The sequence below is a fragment of the Pelecanus crispus genome, chromosome 3, assembly GCF_030463565.1.
Source record: "Pelecanus crispus isolate bPelCri1 chromosome 3, bPelCri1.pri, whole genome shotgun sequence".
NCBI classification, from domain to species: Eukaryota; Metazoa; Chordata; class Aves; order Pelecaniformes; family Pelecanidae; genus Pelecanus; species Pelecanus crispus.
In genome coordinates this window covers 42,035,945-42,052,592 of record NC_134645.1, presented here as the reverse complement: position 1 = coordinate 42,052,592, position 16,648 = coordinate 42,035,945, and the positions used below count along the sequence as shown (strand labels likewise).

Below are 16,648 nucleotides of genomic sequence, written 5' to 3'. Positions count from 1 at the left end.
GTTTCACACTAATATGCAGAGTTGTGAACACATACATTGACAAATTTTTGCTGCCCATTTTGGATGAACATCCTAGTAAGCCATTGTTGTTAACTTTATGCTTGCATTATCATGGTATACTGCTAATACAAAAGGTTCTGCATGAGAAATAAACCTGAAGCTAAAGGTCTTCTTATACTCTGTGTTCACTGGACTGCAGCTGTGAATGGGAATAGTCATGGACTGCCAGCCTTAGACGAGTCTTTGCTTTTTTCTGGTAAATTCCTCTCCACAGTCTGATAAATATCCAGATTTTGCTGCTTCTTAAATCAGCTGGTGTTTTGCCACTAGCTTTTAATGACATCAGAAACAGGCCCAACCCAGGAATATTATTTATTATCTACATTAATATAAAAAATAACATATTTCTGTTTGAACACTTAAGAATGTACTGTAAGTAACCATGATAATATTAATATTAATGGTTTAGATTACTTTCTGAAAACAGCACTGGAGATTAAAGCAGCCAAAGAGTGAAACACAATTTGTCTTATTCTGAGGAAGCCCAAGAGGGAAGCAGGAATACTGTGGCTTCTTATCGCTTCATCCCAGTGGGTGCCACTTAAAAATGTATGTTTAACAGATGATTAAATGAACTTAAATATTCAGTATGAAAAGATTTTAGTGCTTTAAGACCAGGACTCAACAAAACCAAAGAAATACTGCTGGATCCCCAGTGCAGAATCAAAAGAAGCATAATAAAAGTTGTTTAACTTATAAATATTTGGGAACCTGCAGTGCTGGGAAGTAGCTTTCAAACTTCTGTAATTCTAGTGTTGTGGTAATCACAGATAAAAACAACTGCTGCAGGCACTGACGCTGCAGAGAATAAGAAACAAAAAGACTAACCGAATGAGCAGATTCTGGGAAAACAGAACCTCATTCATCCAAACAAACGACACTGAGATCCCTTAAAAATACAACGTTGTGATACAAGCTGCACATAGGCTCCTCAAAAGCTATATAGTTAAACTCTGAGCAAATTTAGTGGTTATACAAAGTTCCAAGGCACCTGAAGTGCTCTGGAAACCAAGGTCCTTTACTTTGTTGAGGGAAGAGGCAGAAGCATCACAGACTTCTCTGCCCTGCCCAGCCACATGCTAGACCGATTGGTACAAACTATGTTGCAGGCACTTATGGTTGCTCACAACCGTCTACTGCAAGCTAAACTGAGATCTCGAACTTCATCGCCTGCCAATAGCCGCTGCTTCTCAAGCCAGCAACCCAGCTAACGCTTGAACCAGTAGCAGAAAAGTGTAACTCTTAGGAATCATCTGACATTAAATATTCTACTTTATGATACCCTGTGGCAGGGGCAGTGTGCAAAAAAACTGCTGGAATTCAACCGTCATGGCTGTTTGTAATAAAAAGGCGAAGTCCCGAAAGTCCACATCCATTTTTCTTCAGTTTTTATAAAGGATATATGTTAACCGTTCTGACAAATACAGATTCTTCCCTGTTTCTAAACCTTTTTTTGTACACCAGTATTAATCACCATGGTGTCACTCTCAGAAGAAAGCCCACTGTTTTCCTATGCCTGAAATGCCTGCAGCAAGTGGGGAATACATAATGTGCGATGTTTAACAATGGTACATGAGGGTCTGAGGTCTCAAGATCACTCCCCAGTGTTTCATCTAAGCAGTAACACTTCATGCAAAAGCATGCAGTATAGCCCCTTGCGTGCCCATCTGCTAAATGCTCATTGCCATGCACTGATGACTGAATGGAAATATATTATGAAACTGAAGGGACACCTCAAGGTTATCAGGCCTAAAAATGGACCTACCTTGACATTTTCCCCATATTGAAGGCCTTACCTTAAAGAGGGACATTCACACTGAAGCAAACTTGAAAAGAGAGAACATTTATACAAAAAGAAATTTACTTGGCCTGTAATTTCCTAAGTTCCTTTTGGTGTAACTGAATGATACTGCATTTTACAGGGCTTCTTCCCCACAGCGTAAAGGCAAAGTCATAATTCTGCACGTATGACAATACAATCCACTGTCACAAAAAAATAGAGGTGTGCCAAAAAACCCCACCAAAACAGTATCGTGACTTCCCAACACCAGGTTAAAAATCCCTTGTTAAAAAGTAAAAAAAATCTTTGCCTGTTAGTAGTCATGTGTGAAAACAAATCTGAGATTATAAAACTTATGTTGCAGGCTAATATATTTGAAAGTTTTCTCCAGAAACGCGGTCCCTCTTTAAGGATTCCAGCCATATTTCACAGTAAGCAGACGGTTGCTGCAGCAATTTGAACACACACCTCCCTAATTGAACACATTTTCGGAGCCGTTCAGTGAGGCACCTACCCATTAGGCAGGTGTGGCCTCTGCCTGTTTGCCTGTGCAAACAGGCCAGCTGCACACTCCATAGGTGCTGATTTGTATTTGCTATTTATTACCCAGTTTCCAAACACTGTGGGCATCCGGCTTGTCATAAGTCATCGACAAAGGGCTGCCAAAATTTTGCCGTTTTTTCACTCATTTAAGGGAGGGGGAAAATTGCCAGTGCTCACTGACTCCAGTTGTAACCCACAATCATTGGCTAGGACTAGAATTTTGTATTTGGGAACGATTTTATTTCAAACCTTTGCTGCAGCGCAAAACTGAAAGAGGACAGATTGCTGGCATCCTTAAGTCAAGACTTAACAAGGGAGTTTAGGTTCACAAGGAAACAGCATACAGACAACGTGGCCCAGATAGTGATAACTAAGGGGGGAGGGACATTGATAATGGTTTATGATTATCTTAAGAGTTATGGGAGCTGAGAGAAAGGTGCAAATTACTGTAGGAAATTTGAGACTGAGGATCAAGACGAAATCTGCTAACACTGAGGTCTAGTATAGCACAGAACACTCTTCCAAGGGAAGTGCTACGCGTTCGGTTAATTTAAAAGCCAGGCTGATCTTGAGCATTTGGTTTTTAACACTTCTCAGTCATATTTCTTTTTTGTCACAGAATGCATCCCGAGATTACCACAAAGTGGAAACTGAGGCATGAGGAAGTTACGTGATGACCCCTGGACCAAACCATGAGTTTCTAGAAAATCTGGTAGAAGAACTTCTGTATCTTGCAATTCTCGGGTCTCTGGTTTTAGCTGCTAGACGAACTCTCTACCCCTGAGAAGTCAGAACTGAAGAAGGAACATACAAATATTCAGAAAACATTCTCAGTGTTATAACAGTAGGAATGGAAGGGGCTGCAAAATGAAGGGAGTTACATTAGATGAACTAAATGGGCCAGTGACAGCTGCTGTTGCTCCAAACTGCAAGATACAGTTCTGCAAACAGACTATCGTGTTCATTTTGTTTGTAATGCTCTTGAAGAAAGCGAGCTTATAAAATGGAAACCCAAGAAATTATGAATGCATAGAGAAAATTAAAATAATGTATTGTTCTGTGAAAGCTGCACATTCACAGTAAATCATTGTAATGTGATTATTTTGTTAACTTCATCTCCATAAAGCCACACTATGAATGGATTGCCACAGGCACTGATAAAGCCATTAGCAATGAAACTTTGGCTTAATTGCTAAGAAGAAATACATACGGCAAACATCTGTTTTACCAGGCCTTGTGTTACCCTCTGGTTGAAAGTTCTTCAGCTTTTTCACATTGAGGATGTCTTAGTCAAAGTCTCAAATTTTCCCAACCCTGACATTTACAACAGGGTGGATGTTTGCATGCACAATTTTCAAGGGTTGACAGTGAAAACTCAGCCTGAAAGGACAGGAGCGTCCCTGTGGTGAGACTGGCCTTGCTGTGCAGTGCCTAACAGCTTCCTCTGGTCTCACAGCTCCTCGCAGCACACTGAGCCACTGTGACCAACAGCGTAAGAAATATGAGAGTGATTTTATTGTGCTGGTCTAATTCTACAAAAAACAAGAAGTCATCCCTCAGAGGGCTGGAGCACTATGAGGAAAGGCTGAGAGAGTTGGGGTTGTTCAGCCTGGAGAAGAGAAGGCTGTGGGGAGACCTGATTGCGGCCTTTCAGTACTTAAAGGGGGCCTATAGGAAGGATGGGGACAAATTTTTTAGTAGGGCCTGTTGCGATAGGACAAGGGGGAATGGTTTAAACTAAAAGAGGGTAGATTTAGACTAGATATAAGGAAGAAATTTTTTACCATGAGGGTGGTGAGGCACTGGAACAGGTTGCCCAGAGAGATAGTGGAGGCCCCATCCCTGGAAACATTCAAGGTCAGGCTGGATGGGGCTCTGAGCAACCTGGTCTGGTTAAAGCTGTCCCTGCTCACTGCAGGGGCAGTTGGACTCGATGACCTTTAAAGGTCCCTTCCAACCCAAACTATTCTATGATTCTATGAAATTGATGCTCATACGAGGCTACCGCTGACTTCAGCCAAATGAGCAACAAATTTTGGGCAGTAATGTTCCTCCATCCCTGGCAAATGGGACTGCGATATTGTGTATCTTTATGCCACTTGTGCACACCTCTCTGAGCTTTACTGGCTGATGTTAGTGACACGTCAGCAGGCCACAAGTTCAGTCTGGGAAGCCCTCAGCTGGCCAGCTGTGCTCTCAGAAGTGGCACAAAGAATTTCTTGCAGGGAATCTAATAAGACATGGAGAAGACTGACGAAAAAGCAAAATATGACAAAATATACCTTTGCTTCACTGTTTCAAATATAAGCTTTGCCAGTAAATAACAACTTGGGACAATATAAATTTCATCATTACACATTCAAGGTGAAGTGGCAATCTGTTTCAATCGCTGTTTTAAATGTTTTAAATCTTATTATGGGATAGACAGAATCATCCCATCATGTCACTAAGCAAGATCTACCACACTTACCACCGCATCAATGACTTCAGTAAGAAGTTAACCTACTGCACCCTGGTTTCATTTGTATTATGGCAAATGCACTTTGAAAATGGAAATAACCAATTCAGCGAAGCCAGGAGCATAACCATGGAAACAAAGAAAGATGGAGAGCAGAGAATCATTGAATACTATATCAAGGCATTTGTGGTTCTTGGGCAATAAATTATGTTGCAAACCATAGCCTGGTGTTACAGCTACTGATTAGGGAAATTTCATTCTCCAAATGGAATAAAACTCCAGGAAGAATACATGAGACAAAATATCTCAACATAGGAATAAAGTGCCTCAAAGGGACTTCTGTGTCACACAGTTGCTCTGGAGAAAAGGTATCTGTCTGCACCAAAACTGTACTTATTTCTTGCATGTGCAATTACATATTCATGCTTGCATTAAAAGCAGCAGGGAAGAATAACATTATTCAGAAAATTTCAAGACAGTCTGTGAAACTCTAAGAATTAGCTTTTAAGAACAGAGGAAATGATCTTCAAGAGACACTGTTGAGGTCACTTGAGCTTAGATGTAACAAATGTCCTCTTCATAGCTGTTCAAAAGTTTGCTTGATTTCCAATGTACATGCCCCAGAGCTATTACTTTTTCTTTAGCGGCTTAACATTTATAATAGCTCTACATAAGAGAAACCCTCAAGTATAGTAAACCATAGTATATATATAAAAAAATTAATTTTGCCACTGAAAAGCCTCACAAGTCTCGATTTATGAAGGGAATGGCTGGTAGATAATATGCATGATAGGACTGAGCCCCAGTGCATTTTCACCCCCTCATATTCTCTATTCCAAGTCATTAAGCTGGAGGAACAGCCAAAGATCCTTCACAGCAGGTTTCAGGGCCACCAAATTTGCTTCCATTGTCTCTTCCTAGCACATCCTTGTGTGGCACTCCTGGCACTGCTTAGCAATTTAAGCCTCAGCCATTTGTATGACTGCTCTGCTCAGGGCACTCTTGCAAGCTTTCAGAAAACATAGTCAGTTTTTCAAGGACCTTTTGGACTTCGGTAATTTTCATTCCAAGTCTGAAAACAGGAAAGAAATTTCGGCTTCCAAAACATCATTAGAATAATCCAATCATGTACAAACTAGAAAGACACTAATGGCATATTTCTGGTATAATAAGGAATACAATTGCATACATTCACGGCATGAATAAGATTTAAAAAAAAAAAAAACCTCAAAAGTGTGGCTAATAAGTAGCCATGCAGTGTTTCTTCCAAGTGCAGTGAGAAATTCAGACTTAAGGCTGGCAGAGCTGAAGAGACGCACCTGAACTATGGAGAAGCACAGGTCTTACAGCACCATGTAATATAGCTCCTCAGCAAATCTATTATGGCAGACAAAGGATAAAAGGTAACAGAAAAGGAAGATGGCTGTGCCAAGGAATTCACGTGTTTTTGGGATCAGTGTAGTAGTGAGGCAGAAATGAAGCAAGGTTTGTTTCCGCGCTAGCACCTCTGTGACCTCCCTTGGCAGATTATTCCATTTTCTGATGGGACCTCAGTGTTTGACCATTTTCCCTGAAGTTTGACTTTACTTGTTTAGTGTCAGTGTTTTATATTGCCCAGAGCTCATTTGAATAGACCCTATGTTTTGTGGTTTTTTGAAAGTGTCTATGATATAATAATTATAAAATTTCCCCCCTTAGTCATCTTAACAGTTGGTCAGAAAATAGATGAACACCTGGGTAACTATACGCATTCTTGCATGAGCCAAATTTTGTATGTGCATGCAAAACTCAATTTGAATGCACAAATGACTATATATGCATTGTATGCTTCTTTCCCTACACATATGTACACTCACATACCACATGCAAGAACGTCTATTTTCTGACTAGTAATCTGGCCTCTCTTCTTATAGCTATTTTCACAGATCTAGGCTCTCCTGAACATAAGATTAAAAATATATTTTTTTGATCTCCTTTCAACATCACAAGTCACTTTTAAATAATCAACAGCCCTTTATCAATACTGAAAGATGTTAAAAACCAGAAAACATTCCAAACACAGGCATTAGTTATGGTTTTTTCCATAGTTATTCCATAGCTATGGAAGAGTTATGTTTGTTAATCTGAATCAATGAATCTCAATGCTACACCCACAACTGAATTTAGAGAGGAACTCTCCATCTAGATTTTAAAGTAGACTTCATTTCATTAGTATTCACCTTCCTCCCTCTTTCCTGTATTTTTCAAAGTGCACTATCTCTTCTAGCTTGGCAAGTATCCAAAATCACCTTTTCAGCATTTAAAATTTACTGCCCTAGGTTCCTTTACTATTTCTGAAGTTGTATAATTAATAATTAGATTTTATTTGTGTGATCTTTCTCTCCAGACTAGATATATAGCAAACTTTACTTCCCAACTAATAAATTGTTCAATTTTAGGAGGACAAGTAAAAATTTCAGTATGAGCTTGCTCAAAGATTTCTAACACAACACCAAAATCCAAACAATTGTAAAATTTATACAGCTGGTAGAAAACAGCTGATGGATCATAAACACAGTGCAAATACATAAGGTATACCCTTTCTAAGTGTAGAGAAATTATCAGTAAAAGCTGATAGGACCAGGTCACTGGGGAAGGTATCTTAGAGAGAGCAGACTGAGAACATGAAAATAATAGGGAAGTCTGTAACATAGACTACATATTATCTGAATTCACCACCGTAAAAAAAGAGTTCAGAAAAAAACAAGCATACAGAACTACTAGACTACAGGAATCAAATCTGGTAGAATAAAGAAAGTTGGCATATACAATATGGAAAGAACTAGTATGAAAATCCAACATTATAGAAGCAGCCTGAAGAAAAATGAGAAAAGGTGTGAATAAAGATGTATAAAATCTCGGTAACAATTATTAAAGAGCAAGCAGCTGTCTTATACAAAGGACTACTCTGAAATAATCTGAAATCACTACTAAAACTGAAATATCCAACTAAAATACCATTAAAGGAAGCAGAAAAGGAGAAATGAACAAAACAACAGGAATAAATAAAATAGGAATGACTTTACAATACAAGAGCAGTGAAATAATTACCAGAAAGAGAAAGAAGCTGCACTGGGAAGGTAGAAGGTATTTATATCAGCAATGAATAAAAATGTCTGACATACTAATTCCCTCCTGACTTTTAAGGACCGCTGCAGCAGAAATAGTCACAAAAATAATAAAGGTCTTGTAAAAATACCTATTGTCAAAGGGATTGTGCATCTTGATCATGAAAAGAAAACAGCCAATAAACAGACTAGATGTGAGGAATCTGGGACTTGCCAGGTGCAGGCATAAAGCAAAAATTATTTTGGAACTGTGCATCCTGATTAGGTAACTGTATTACCAAAACGCTGACGAACACTGAGCAAAGCAACAAAAATTACTGTGAGATGAAAGGCCAAATTCTTGTGAAAATGGGAAAAGAGCTACACACACGCAACTTGGCTAAACACCAACTAAGGCTGTCTGCAGCTATCCGAGGGCTGTGGAACCTGGCTGGAAAGCAGTTGGTTACAGCATGAAATAGGCTTCAGATAGATACTAGCAGGGTTAATTTGGGGTTTACACTTCCTGCATCAATGCAGAGATTTGTAAGTCAGCTCAGGCACTAGGTGCAACCTGGCCACACGTCCCGAGCAGAGCTGGGCAGCAGGCTAAGAGAGCCGGCATGCCCAGCTGGCTGGACCCCTTCCAGGAGAGGGGCTGGCTCAGGCGTCCCTCTGCCTGTAGCTACTGCATTACAAGGTTTTCATTCCCCAAGAAATATATTAAGAAAAACTTCCCCATACGATAACACTATATCTTACTATTACTCCTAGAAAGACATTCACAAGGGCTAACTTTCACTTACAGTTGTCCATCCCTTTGGGCTCTTTCTGCATAGCTACAGAGAGAGAGAGACCTCTCCAAGAGTGGACTCAGAGGAGCTACCACAGGCTCCTGTTCTGGATGGGCAGCCCCTCTTTCACTGCCTACACAAGGAACTTGGGGAAATGCATCTCACTGGACTAAAAGTAAATGCACTAAATGCGACAGCAATTCTGCAACACCAGAGGGGACTTTTTCACCTCTAAATTTAAGTTAGGATTCAGTGTTGAGCCCAAAGTTTTGTTTTGTTTTTTTTTTAAAATGCCTTTGTAAACTATCTAAAGGGAAAAAACAAACAAGTACCCCGATCGTATTTACAGGCAAATCAAACATTGTAACTAGGAACGTGCAAAGTCAAAAGATGCAAATCGATCTCAAAGGATTTATCATAAAATTATTCTCTTGTACTGTTCAAGCACAAAATTTGCTGCACACATTCTCAGCTGAAAAGCTGACATTTGGTGAACTGTAAATATTCTCATCCAGAGGAAGACAAGAATAAGTAAAGTATTTTCACTTGGCTTTTGTACTTTTTGCATGTGGGGCTGCTACATGTTTTTGTTACTTTGAAATAGAAATACTTGATTATTACCTAGGAAAAGGTAAGTACATCAGTTTGTCTAATCATGATGTATATTTCTTTCCCCCAGGAAGCTGTTTGTTCAAGCATCTTCAGTTAAAATATTATTAATCAGAAATCCTTTCCTCCATCTTTCACTACAAAATCCAGCGGCCATCAGCAACGCAGGACTGTAGCAGCGTTCACACAGAAAGTACAGACAGTATATACGCAACTGAAATAATCTCTTCCAATCAAGGTATCTTTAAGAACACAGGAAAATAATTAAAATAGGGCCTTGACCCTCTCATGGTTTGTGTGACTGAACATGAACATCCTCCTGTGCATTCAATCTGTTCCTGACACTTACCTTCACAGAAACAACGACAAGGCAATCTTTTCAGCGTGGTTTTTATGTTACTATTTCAACCCCCAAATGTTGCATCAAGTAATCTCATGTCTCAGAAAAGCCAGCAACTAGAACTGTCAAACCAAGTTTCCTCTGAATGTTATGCAAACTGCTACTTACAATCCGAGGTTTGAAGGGTGGCTTGATTTTCCTTTGTTCTAGAAGAACCCAGTCAATTTCCTTGAAAAACGGATGCTGCTTAATCGCGTCTTCCCCGTTTTGTGACGCCACACAGCCAAGTCGCTTATTTGGGTTTTTTGTCATGAACTACAGGATGGGGGAGGGAGAGAAGAAAAAAGTTACAACATAAATGGCAATGGCTGGAAACCATTTGCCGTTCAATTATGCATTCCAATTCTTAATGCCCGGTTTTTAGGGACAGTCCCCTTTCAGAAGGTTATTTTTTCTGTAAGAGTGACAAGGATGCCCTTCCAAATTTCAGAGGTTCTAGCTCAACTAGAAGATTCAGAGACTCCAAAATGTCTTTGGGTACACAGGTTGCATAATCATACACTCTATTCAAGCAGACACATGAAAAGCCATAACCTCCTTACTAATTTCTAGGATTTTATTCTAACACAAGTAAGAACAGCACCTGCAGCTACGTGAATTATAAGCGTTCTGTCCATACGTTTCAGGAAATACATGGAGTGATCAGTACCAGCAGAAAGCTTCCCTTGAGGAACTCCACGACATTACTTGCACCTTCCCTTTCATCTTTAGTACACTTTTAGCAGCAGCAACTGGAACTAACCGGTCTCCTCTGCTGTATTAATTTGTAAACTTCTCACTTTTAAACTCCTACTATTCCTTTCAGCAAAAAGCTGTACAACTGGTCTAAGACACTGTTATCAAATGACGGCATCTGATATTTTTTTTTCTCTGTTTTTGCTCTGTTATCTCTTCCTTCTTTTATTAGCAATTGCTCTATTTATTTCCTAAAGCATGCAGACACAGAATCCTTGCAACTCAAGTAGCAATGAATGCTGGTTTTATACACACACACACACACTCATATCATCAAATTATCCCAAGCTTTGCTATAACTTCATATTCAGCCATTATTATAACATTTTTTAATTTAAAAAAAAGTGTACAAATGAAACAAAGTGCGGTAATTGTTCAGTGACTTTTTAAGCTAGGTACCACATTTTACTATACATCTGTAGAAAAAAGAAAACTTACAAAAATAAATCACTATAATGCATACCCTTGCTCTAGTACTCCAGTTATTAGATAAGTAGCTCCTGAAGCCCTTAAGGTGGTTTTAGATAGCTAGATCAACCATCCACAGGTGAATACCATTGCTATCATTTTAAAGATATAACAGATCAGTGAGGCAATTCTCTCTGTGGTTTCTGACACAGTGGTTTCGTGCCACTCTGAAGACGATCCTTCTCTTTGGTCGTGTGTTCAACTGCTTCACAAGTTCTTTTGCAAGTGGACAAGTCATATCTAAACTACAGGCCATATTTTCTATGGGCAGGAGAAACAAAGGTTTTGAAAGGATTACTGTGCTTTGGTGAGGTCTCTTGGAAAACCACAAAATGCATTCCTACATTCCTCTGTTTTATTTCACCTCCAGGACTGGTGCGAGCAGGCCAGGAACTAGCAGCCACACATTTTGCAGAAACAGAACATGGAAAACTACAGGATATGCTTTTTGTAGCGTATAATCCAGGTATCAAAGAAGTAAAATCTGATCCTAGTATCTGCCATGCTCTATCTTTGTTCTAAGCCAGAGGCAGGGAAAACATCAAAACATGTCATTTTTAAGAAGCCCAGGACACGAACATATGACTAGATAGTACAGTTTAGCACTGTACTTCACAGATTTCATGAAACTTGGAAATGGATGACAAGGGAGAACAAATTTTAAGAATGAATACTTAAACAAACAAAAAAATCATATGCAAATATGATGGAATAATCCCAAGCTTCTGAAGTGGACATTTAATTCTAAAAATTTCATCCCCTGCAATAAATATTGATTTTTTCACCTTCTATTTCTGAAGCACAAGCTGACATTTATTCCCTGTTTATCAACAGCATCAACAATGGAACTGTCAGGGCAGAGACAGCTGTTAACTGTACTGTGTTGATGAGATGGTTGCCAATGGAGCTGACAGCCATAGCCGTAAGCGTTGCCTTTTTATTTTCCCGTATTAAGGCAGAAACCTCCTTTTATGAAAAGAGAAGCTTTTTAAGATCAGAGTTCCTACTGACTTAAATGACAACAGGACAAAATGTTGCTGAGATAGCCATACAACTTGGGGCCCGAATCAAGGATCATCGGGCTCCCAAAATTTTGCTTCTTGAAATAAATGGCACAGCTTAAAACCAGAGTGCTGCTTCTGCACCCAGAGATCTCTGTCATCTGGGTACACGGTGAACACACACCGTAGACACAACCTCTCTCCATTGCTTGCAAAGAAGTACAGAGCTAATTTCAATGAAGAATTGTTTTCCTTACCAGACAGGAAAGAATTTTAAATAGCAATTCCTGTCAATTCACAGAAACAGAACTAATAAGATCTGTGGGATTTCATGGGATAAGCAATGTGCTGCCTTGTAATACTCAGCTGTAAAATTATCCTCCTTAGTGTTTTGTTGGAAATAACAGGAAAACTCTTTCTTCAGAAAATAAGAAAACATTGTTATTTAATACAAGAGAATGTCTTATTAAACTTTCCTTACATGCTGTTTGGAGGAGTGTAAAAATACAGTTTCTAAAGTATAAAACCCATGTCTCAGAGCACAATGTGAGGAAATGAAGTGTTCCAAAGTTAATCCCTTGCTACCATTCAGCAGTAAAATACATAGACACCTCTTTCTTTCCTCTGTTTTTCCTGTTCTTCATTTAACAGAATGTGGACAAGGATCAGATGAAGAACAGAAGTTTCAAACATTTTTCACACCATAGCTGCACAGACAGCAGGTTGCTAAATGTAAGCAAATATTTTCTTTTTATGGTGTAAACTGGCACAGCTCCATTAAATTCTATCAATTTATGCCAATGAAGATATCTTGCCCAATGAGGAATAATCTATTATTATAGTACAAATCTATTTAATGGATGCAACTCTCTTTTTAAGGTTTATAATGGCATTAAGGATTAACTTCAGACAGAAAGATGTAAACAAGAAATACTACACCCACAGCAAAATACAAACCACCATGCCTACTTAACAAAATGTTGACCCAGGAAAACAGCCTCATGAAAATTTATAGCAAAGTCAGCTTTAAAAGAAATTAGAGGGTTTAACACACTTGCACTTACACTCACAAAAACACATAGTTTACACCTGCAGCCCAATTCTGTGTCTGCACTTGTGTATGGTTAATGAATGACGCGTATAACATTAACAGTTAGACATCTCACTACGTGCAGCACAGATGAGATAACAGTAAGGCTCTGACCGTCAAATCTGTTTCTCCTTTTCCTCTGTAAAACAAACACCTTCTCCTAATAGTTACAATGGCTCTTGTACTACACACTTATCCAAGAGTTATCGGTTAACTTTTCCCCTCCAACAAATGTTTCTGTGATTCAGAATAATAGAAAGGTCAGTTAACATAGATTCACTGAAGGAGCCTGTGGATGGCAAAGGAACACATCTTACAGACTGTGAAACCAAAACACTACAGAAAATCTCCTGGACTTCAGTGAAATTCAGATGCAGATATGAACACTGACAACAACCCTTTCTCTACAATACGTGAAAATAACCCCTGAACCCTGGATATCAGCCTGAATGCCCATACATTTTAATTGCTGAACTGAAAATAATTGAAAGGTCTAGGAACAAAAACGGATGCATGAAGGTATCATGTCAGATACCCAGAGAGGCATCTGGAGGGAAAAAGGGAGAGTATGTATAAAGGTCAGCTTTAATAAATCCTCCATGTTCTCACTACAGTGAATGGAGCAAAAGAGATACTCCAGCAAACAATTCAGGGAGGTTAACTTAGACTTCTGCTTTGAATCATCTGCTAGAGCACCTCTCTCTCTCTCAGCTAGAATGAGCCTTTTTTTATTAAAAGATCAAGATGAGCATTGTTGCAGAATGTGTTACCTGTCCACCGGTGTTAAAATCAGAATTTGCTCAAGTTTCATATGTAAGTTCAAAATGTAACCCTGTATAAAGATCTCTGCAGGACTTTACAGTACCAGCTGCCCTTTTAACTGAAAGTCTCCCTTATTCCAGATGCTGAAAGAAAAATAGAATTGGAAAGGCAGAAATTTTCCACTTTCAAAGAAGGTGGAAAACTGGAATAAAAAACAAGTTATTTTTTTAAGCCAGAAATCCTCCTCAGGTTTTCAAACTATGGGGATTGACATACTGCTTCTGTTTTGTTTTGCTTTTTATTTTAGGATGACACTAGCACAGAAGAAAGAACTTATGTCAGTGTCACATTCATGAAGTAAACCTGACTTTAGAAAGGTAGTCTAAAAACTGAAGTTGCCCAGTGGCACATTTTGACTGATTAAAAAAATTGTGGCATTTGGTAACACAGTTCTGTCAAGTCACTACTCGTATTGAAAAACACCAACCAGGACAGAAACAATTACACTAGAGTAAGACTGCTTATCAAAGTGTTATGTGAACTACAAAATAGAACATACAGCTGTAAATAAAGGGCTTTCAACCCATCTTCATGATAGGGGAAGAAAAGCAGAGGGACAGGAAATTTTATAAGTGCGTTAAATAAAAACATTGTTTCTTTAATTACGTAGTGCTTCCCCTACTCTAGTGAACATGTGGCATATAAAGTGTCAAAGTGATAGCACAGTTCTAGTTGGTTGGGTTTTCCCTGAAACATGAATCTGCAGTACACAGAATTATACAGTGTACAACTGCGTGGAATACAAACATTCTGTTCCTTTCCCACAAGCAGTGTAATTTATCCCAGGCCCCATTATCCTAACAGTGGCACTCTGAACTGTGCTTGAACTCCCAGCGGTGACTGCTCTCAACAACTTTCAGCAAATTCAATTTTAATCAAGGAAAAAAAAACCCAAAAAACAATCCCAAAAAACCCCACAAAGAGGAGGAGGAAAGTGAGTAATGGAAGACTCACTGCTTTTAAAATGCTGACGGCTTCTTTACTGAGCCAGACTGGATACAAGACATCATCGTGAAGGATGGACTCAAAGAGATCGTCTTCATTGTCAGCTTCAAAAGGGGGTTGCCCAGCCATCATTTCATACATGAGAACTCCCAGAGCCCACCAGTCTACTGACGGGCCGTATTCTAACTCCTGGAGGATCTAGTATAGAAAAAGAGATTGGATTGAACAGACAAGTTAGACAACGCTCTCAGCCGCACATTTGCTGTTTCAACATGATACATCCCCTTCTTTCCCCCAGTGCCAGAGTAGGACTAAATCCCACACTGATTTTGGTAACAGCAGGCATGGTTTGTTACACATGCAATTTGCACTAACACAGCTAAGTGTCAGTGCGTAGTTGTTCGGAGAAGTACTGACTGAGTTTATCAGTCCCCTGAGTAAAAGAGTATGCTCGTGAGCAAAAGAGCTGTATATCCTTCCAAACTGTTTAAAGCAGGTCACGCTATAGGGGAGAAAAGATCACATATACAAAACAGATTGGTGGAAAATGTGAAACATTTCCTTGTCTCTATCTTGAACAAAACAAACTGAAGCAGCTTGTAATGCTGCAATCATCTGAGAGATTTATTCTAGTCCTTTAGGTAGGGCTGAAGGAAGCCAAAAGCATTTTGTTCAAGCTCTTTTTACAGCATTAAAACACTGTACAATACACGGCTGTAGGACTCGCTTTCATTGCCTCTGCTTTCAGAAAACCGGGCTACAACTTTTCACGTGGCACAAATTCAACCTTGTAGCAAGTACCTTTAGTGGGAAGTAGTAGGTTAGCATGATGGAGTTTTATTGTATTGTACTTGGTGTTACAGAACTAGTGTCGTACAAGGAACAAGTTTAATTCTTGGCTCCTCTCCACTGAAAAGAAGCTTGAAGCTTAGCTGCAATGCTTCAGCATGACAAGGGGACAGGGGAAAGTAGAGCGGGTTACTGTTTAAAGTGAAGCTGACTGCCTTAAAATGAGTTGGAATGGCAAGAACTCCACCACCTCCTTAAACAACACTAGTGTTACAGTCAGAAGCCTTGTGGAGAACCGTGTGAGCTTAGTGTTGTATTTGGGAGTCACGACCAATATAAAACCAAATTCAGTCTTAACATAAAAACTGAAATGAGTTTAATGTTTGAATACAGAGGTCTGGATCCCAACTGGATTCTTAGTTGAATGGATATTACATTTTATAGACATTAACTACAGAAAATGATACTCTTCAAAAGTGTACTTTTCAAGTGTTCTGGGCACTGAACACAGTTTCTTTGGAACTCAGATATTGCTAAAAAGGAAATTGAAACAGCACCATGATGCAAGAGAAATAGAAGCAGGAGATAAACTTCTGCAATTAAGATAACGAAACAGAAGCCTGAGTTACTGACTTCAGTGAGACCAAGATTTCATGTAAAAGATCCTGGGATCTTATTATTGCTTTGTTTTCAGTAACAATTTTCAAAGAATTTGCCAAAGGACTCAATTAGTATACTGAATCAGAAAAGAATTCATACAAAACTAAAACCCTCACACTGGTATTCATTTTCTTTTAACGCCAGAATACTTTTTAAACTCCGTAAGCCACACATTTATATTATGATAGTTTCAAGATGATTCACACCTTATCAGCTGTGCTACCAAAGCTTGACAGCCATGAATGCTAACAATATGGATTTCTAACTTATTGTCTCTAACAAATAATAAACTAACATTTTTCCCTGCTGCAAATTTCTGGTTGATGAAAGACAAACCAATGAAACTTCTACATTAAATCAGCACACTGAATCTTCAGTGGAAAGATGCACAGGTTACTAACTAAACTG

General features: G+C 39.0%; 1 protein-coding gene across 1 annotated transcript in view; it reads right to left on the bottom strand.

Annotated features, from left to right (window-relative positions):
- The window catches only part of PRKCE (protein kinase C epsilon), a 301,550-nt gene that overhangs the window by 9,305 nt on the left and 275,597 nt on the right, over positions 1 to 16,648 (bottom strand). The window contains exons 13-14 of the mRNA XM_075708611.1: positions 14,801 to 14,989; positions 9,839 to 9,985 (exon numbers count right to left, since the gene is read on the bottom strand). Coding sequence (XP_075564726.1) covers positions 9,839 to 9,985; positions 14,801 to 14,989 — 336 coding nt within the window. The remainder of the gene's footprint in view (positions 1 to 9,838; positions 9,986 to 14,800; positions 14,990 to 16,648) is intronic.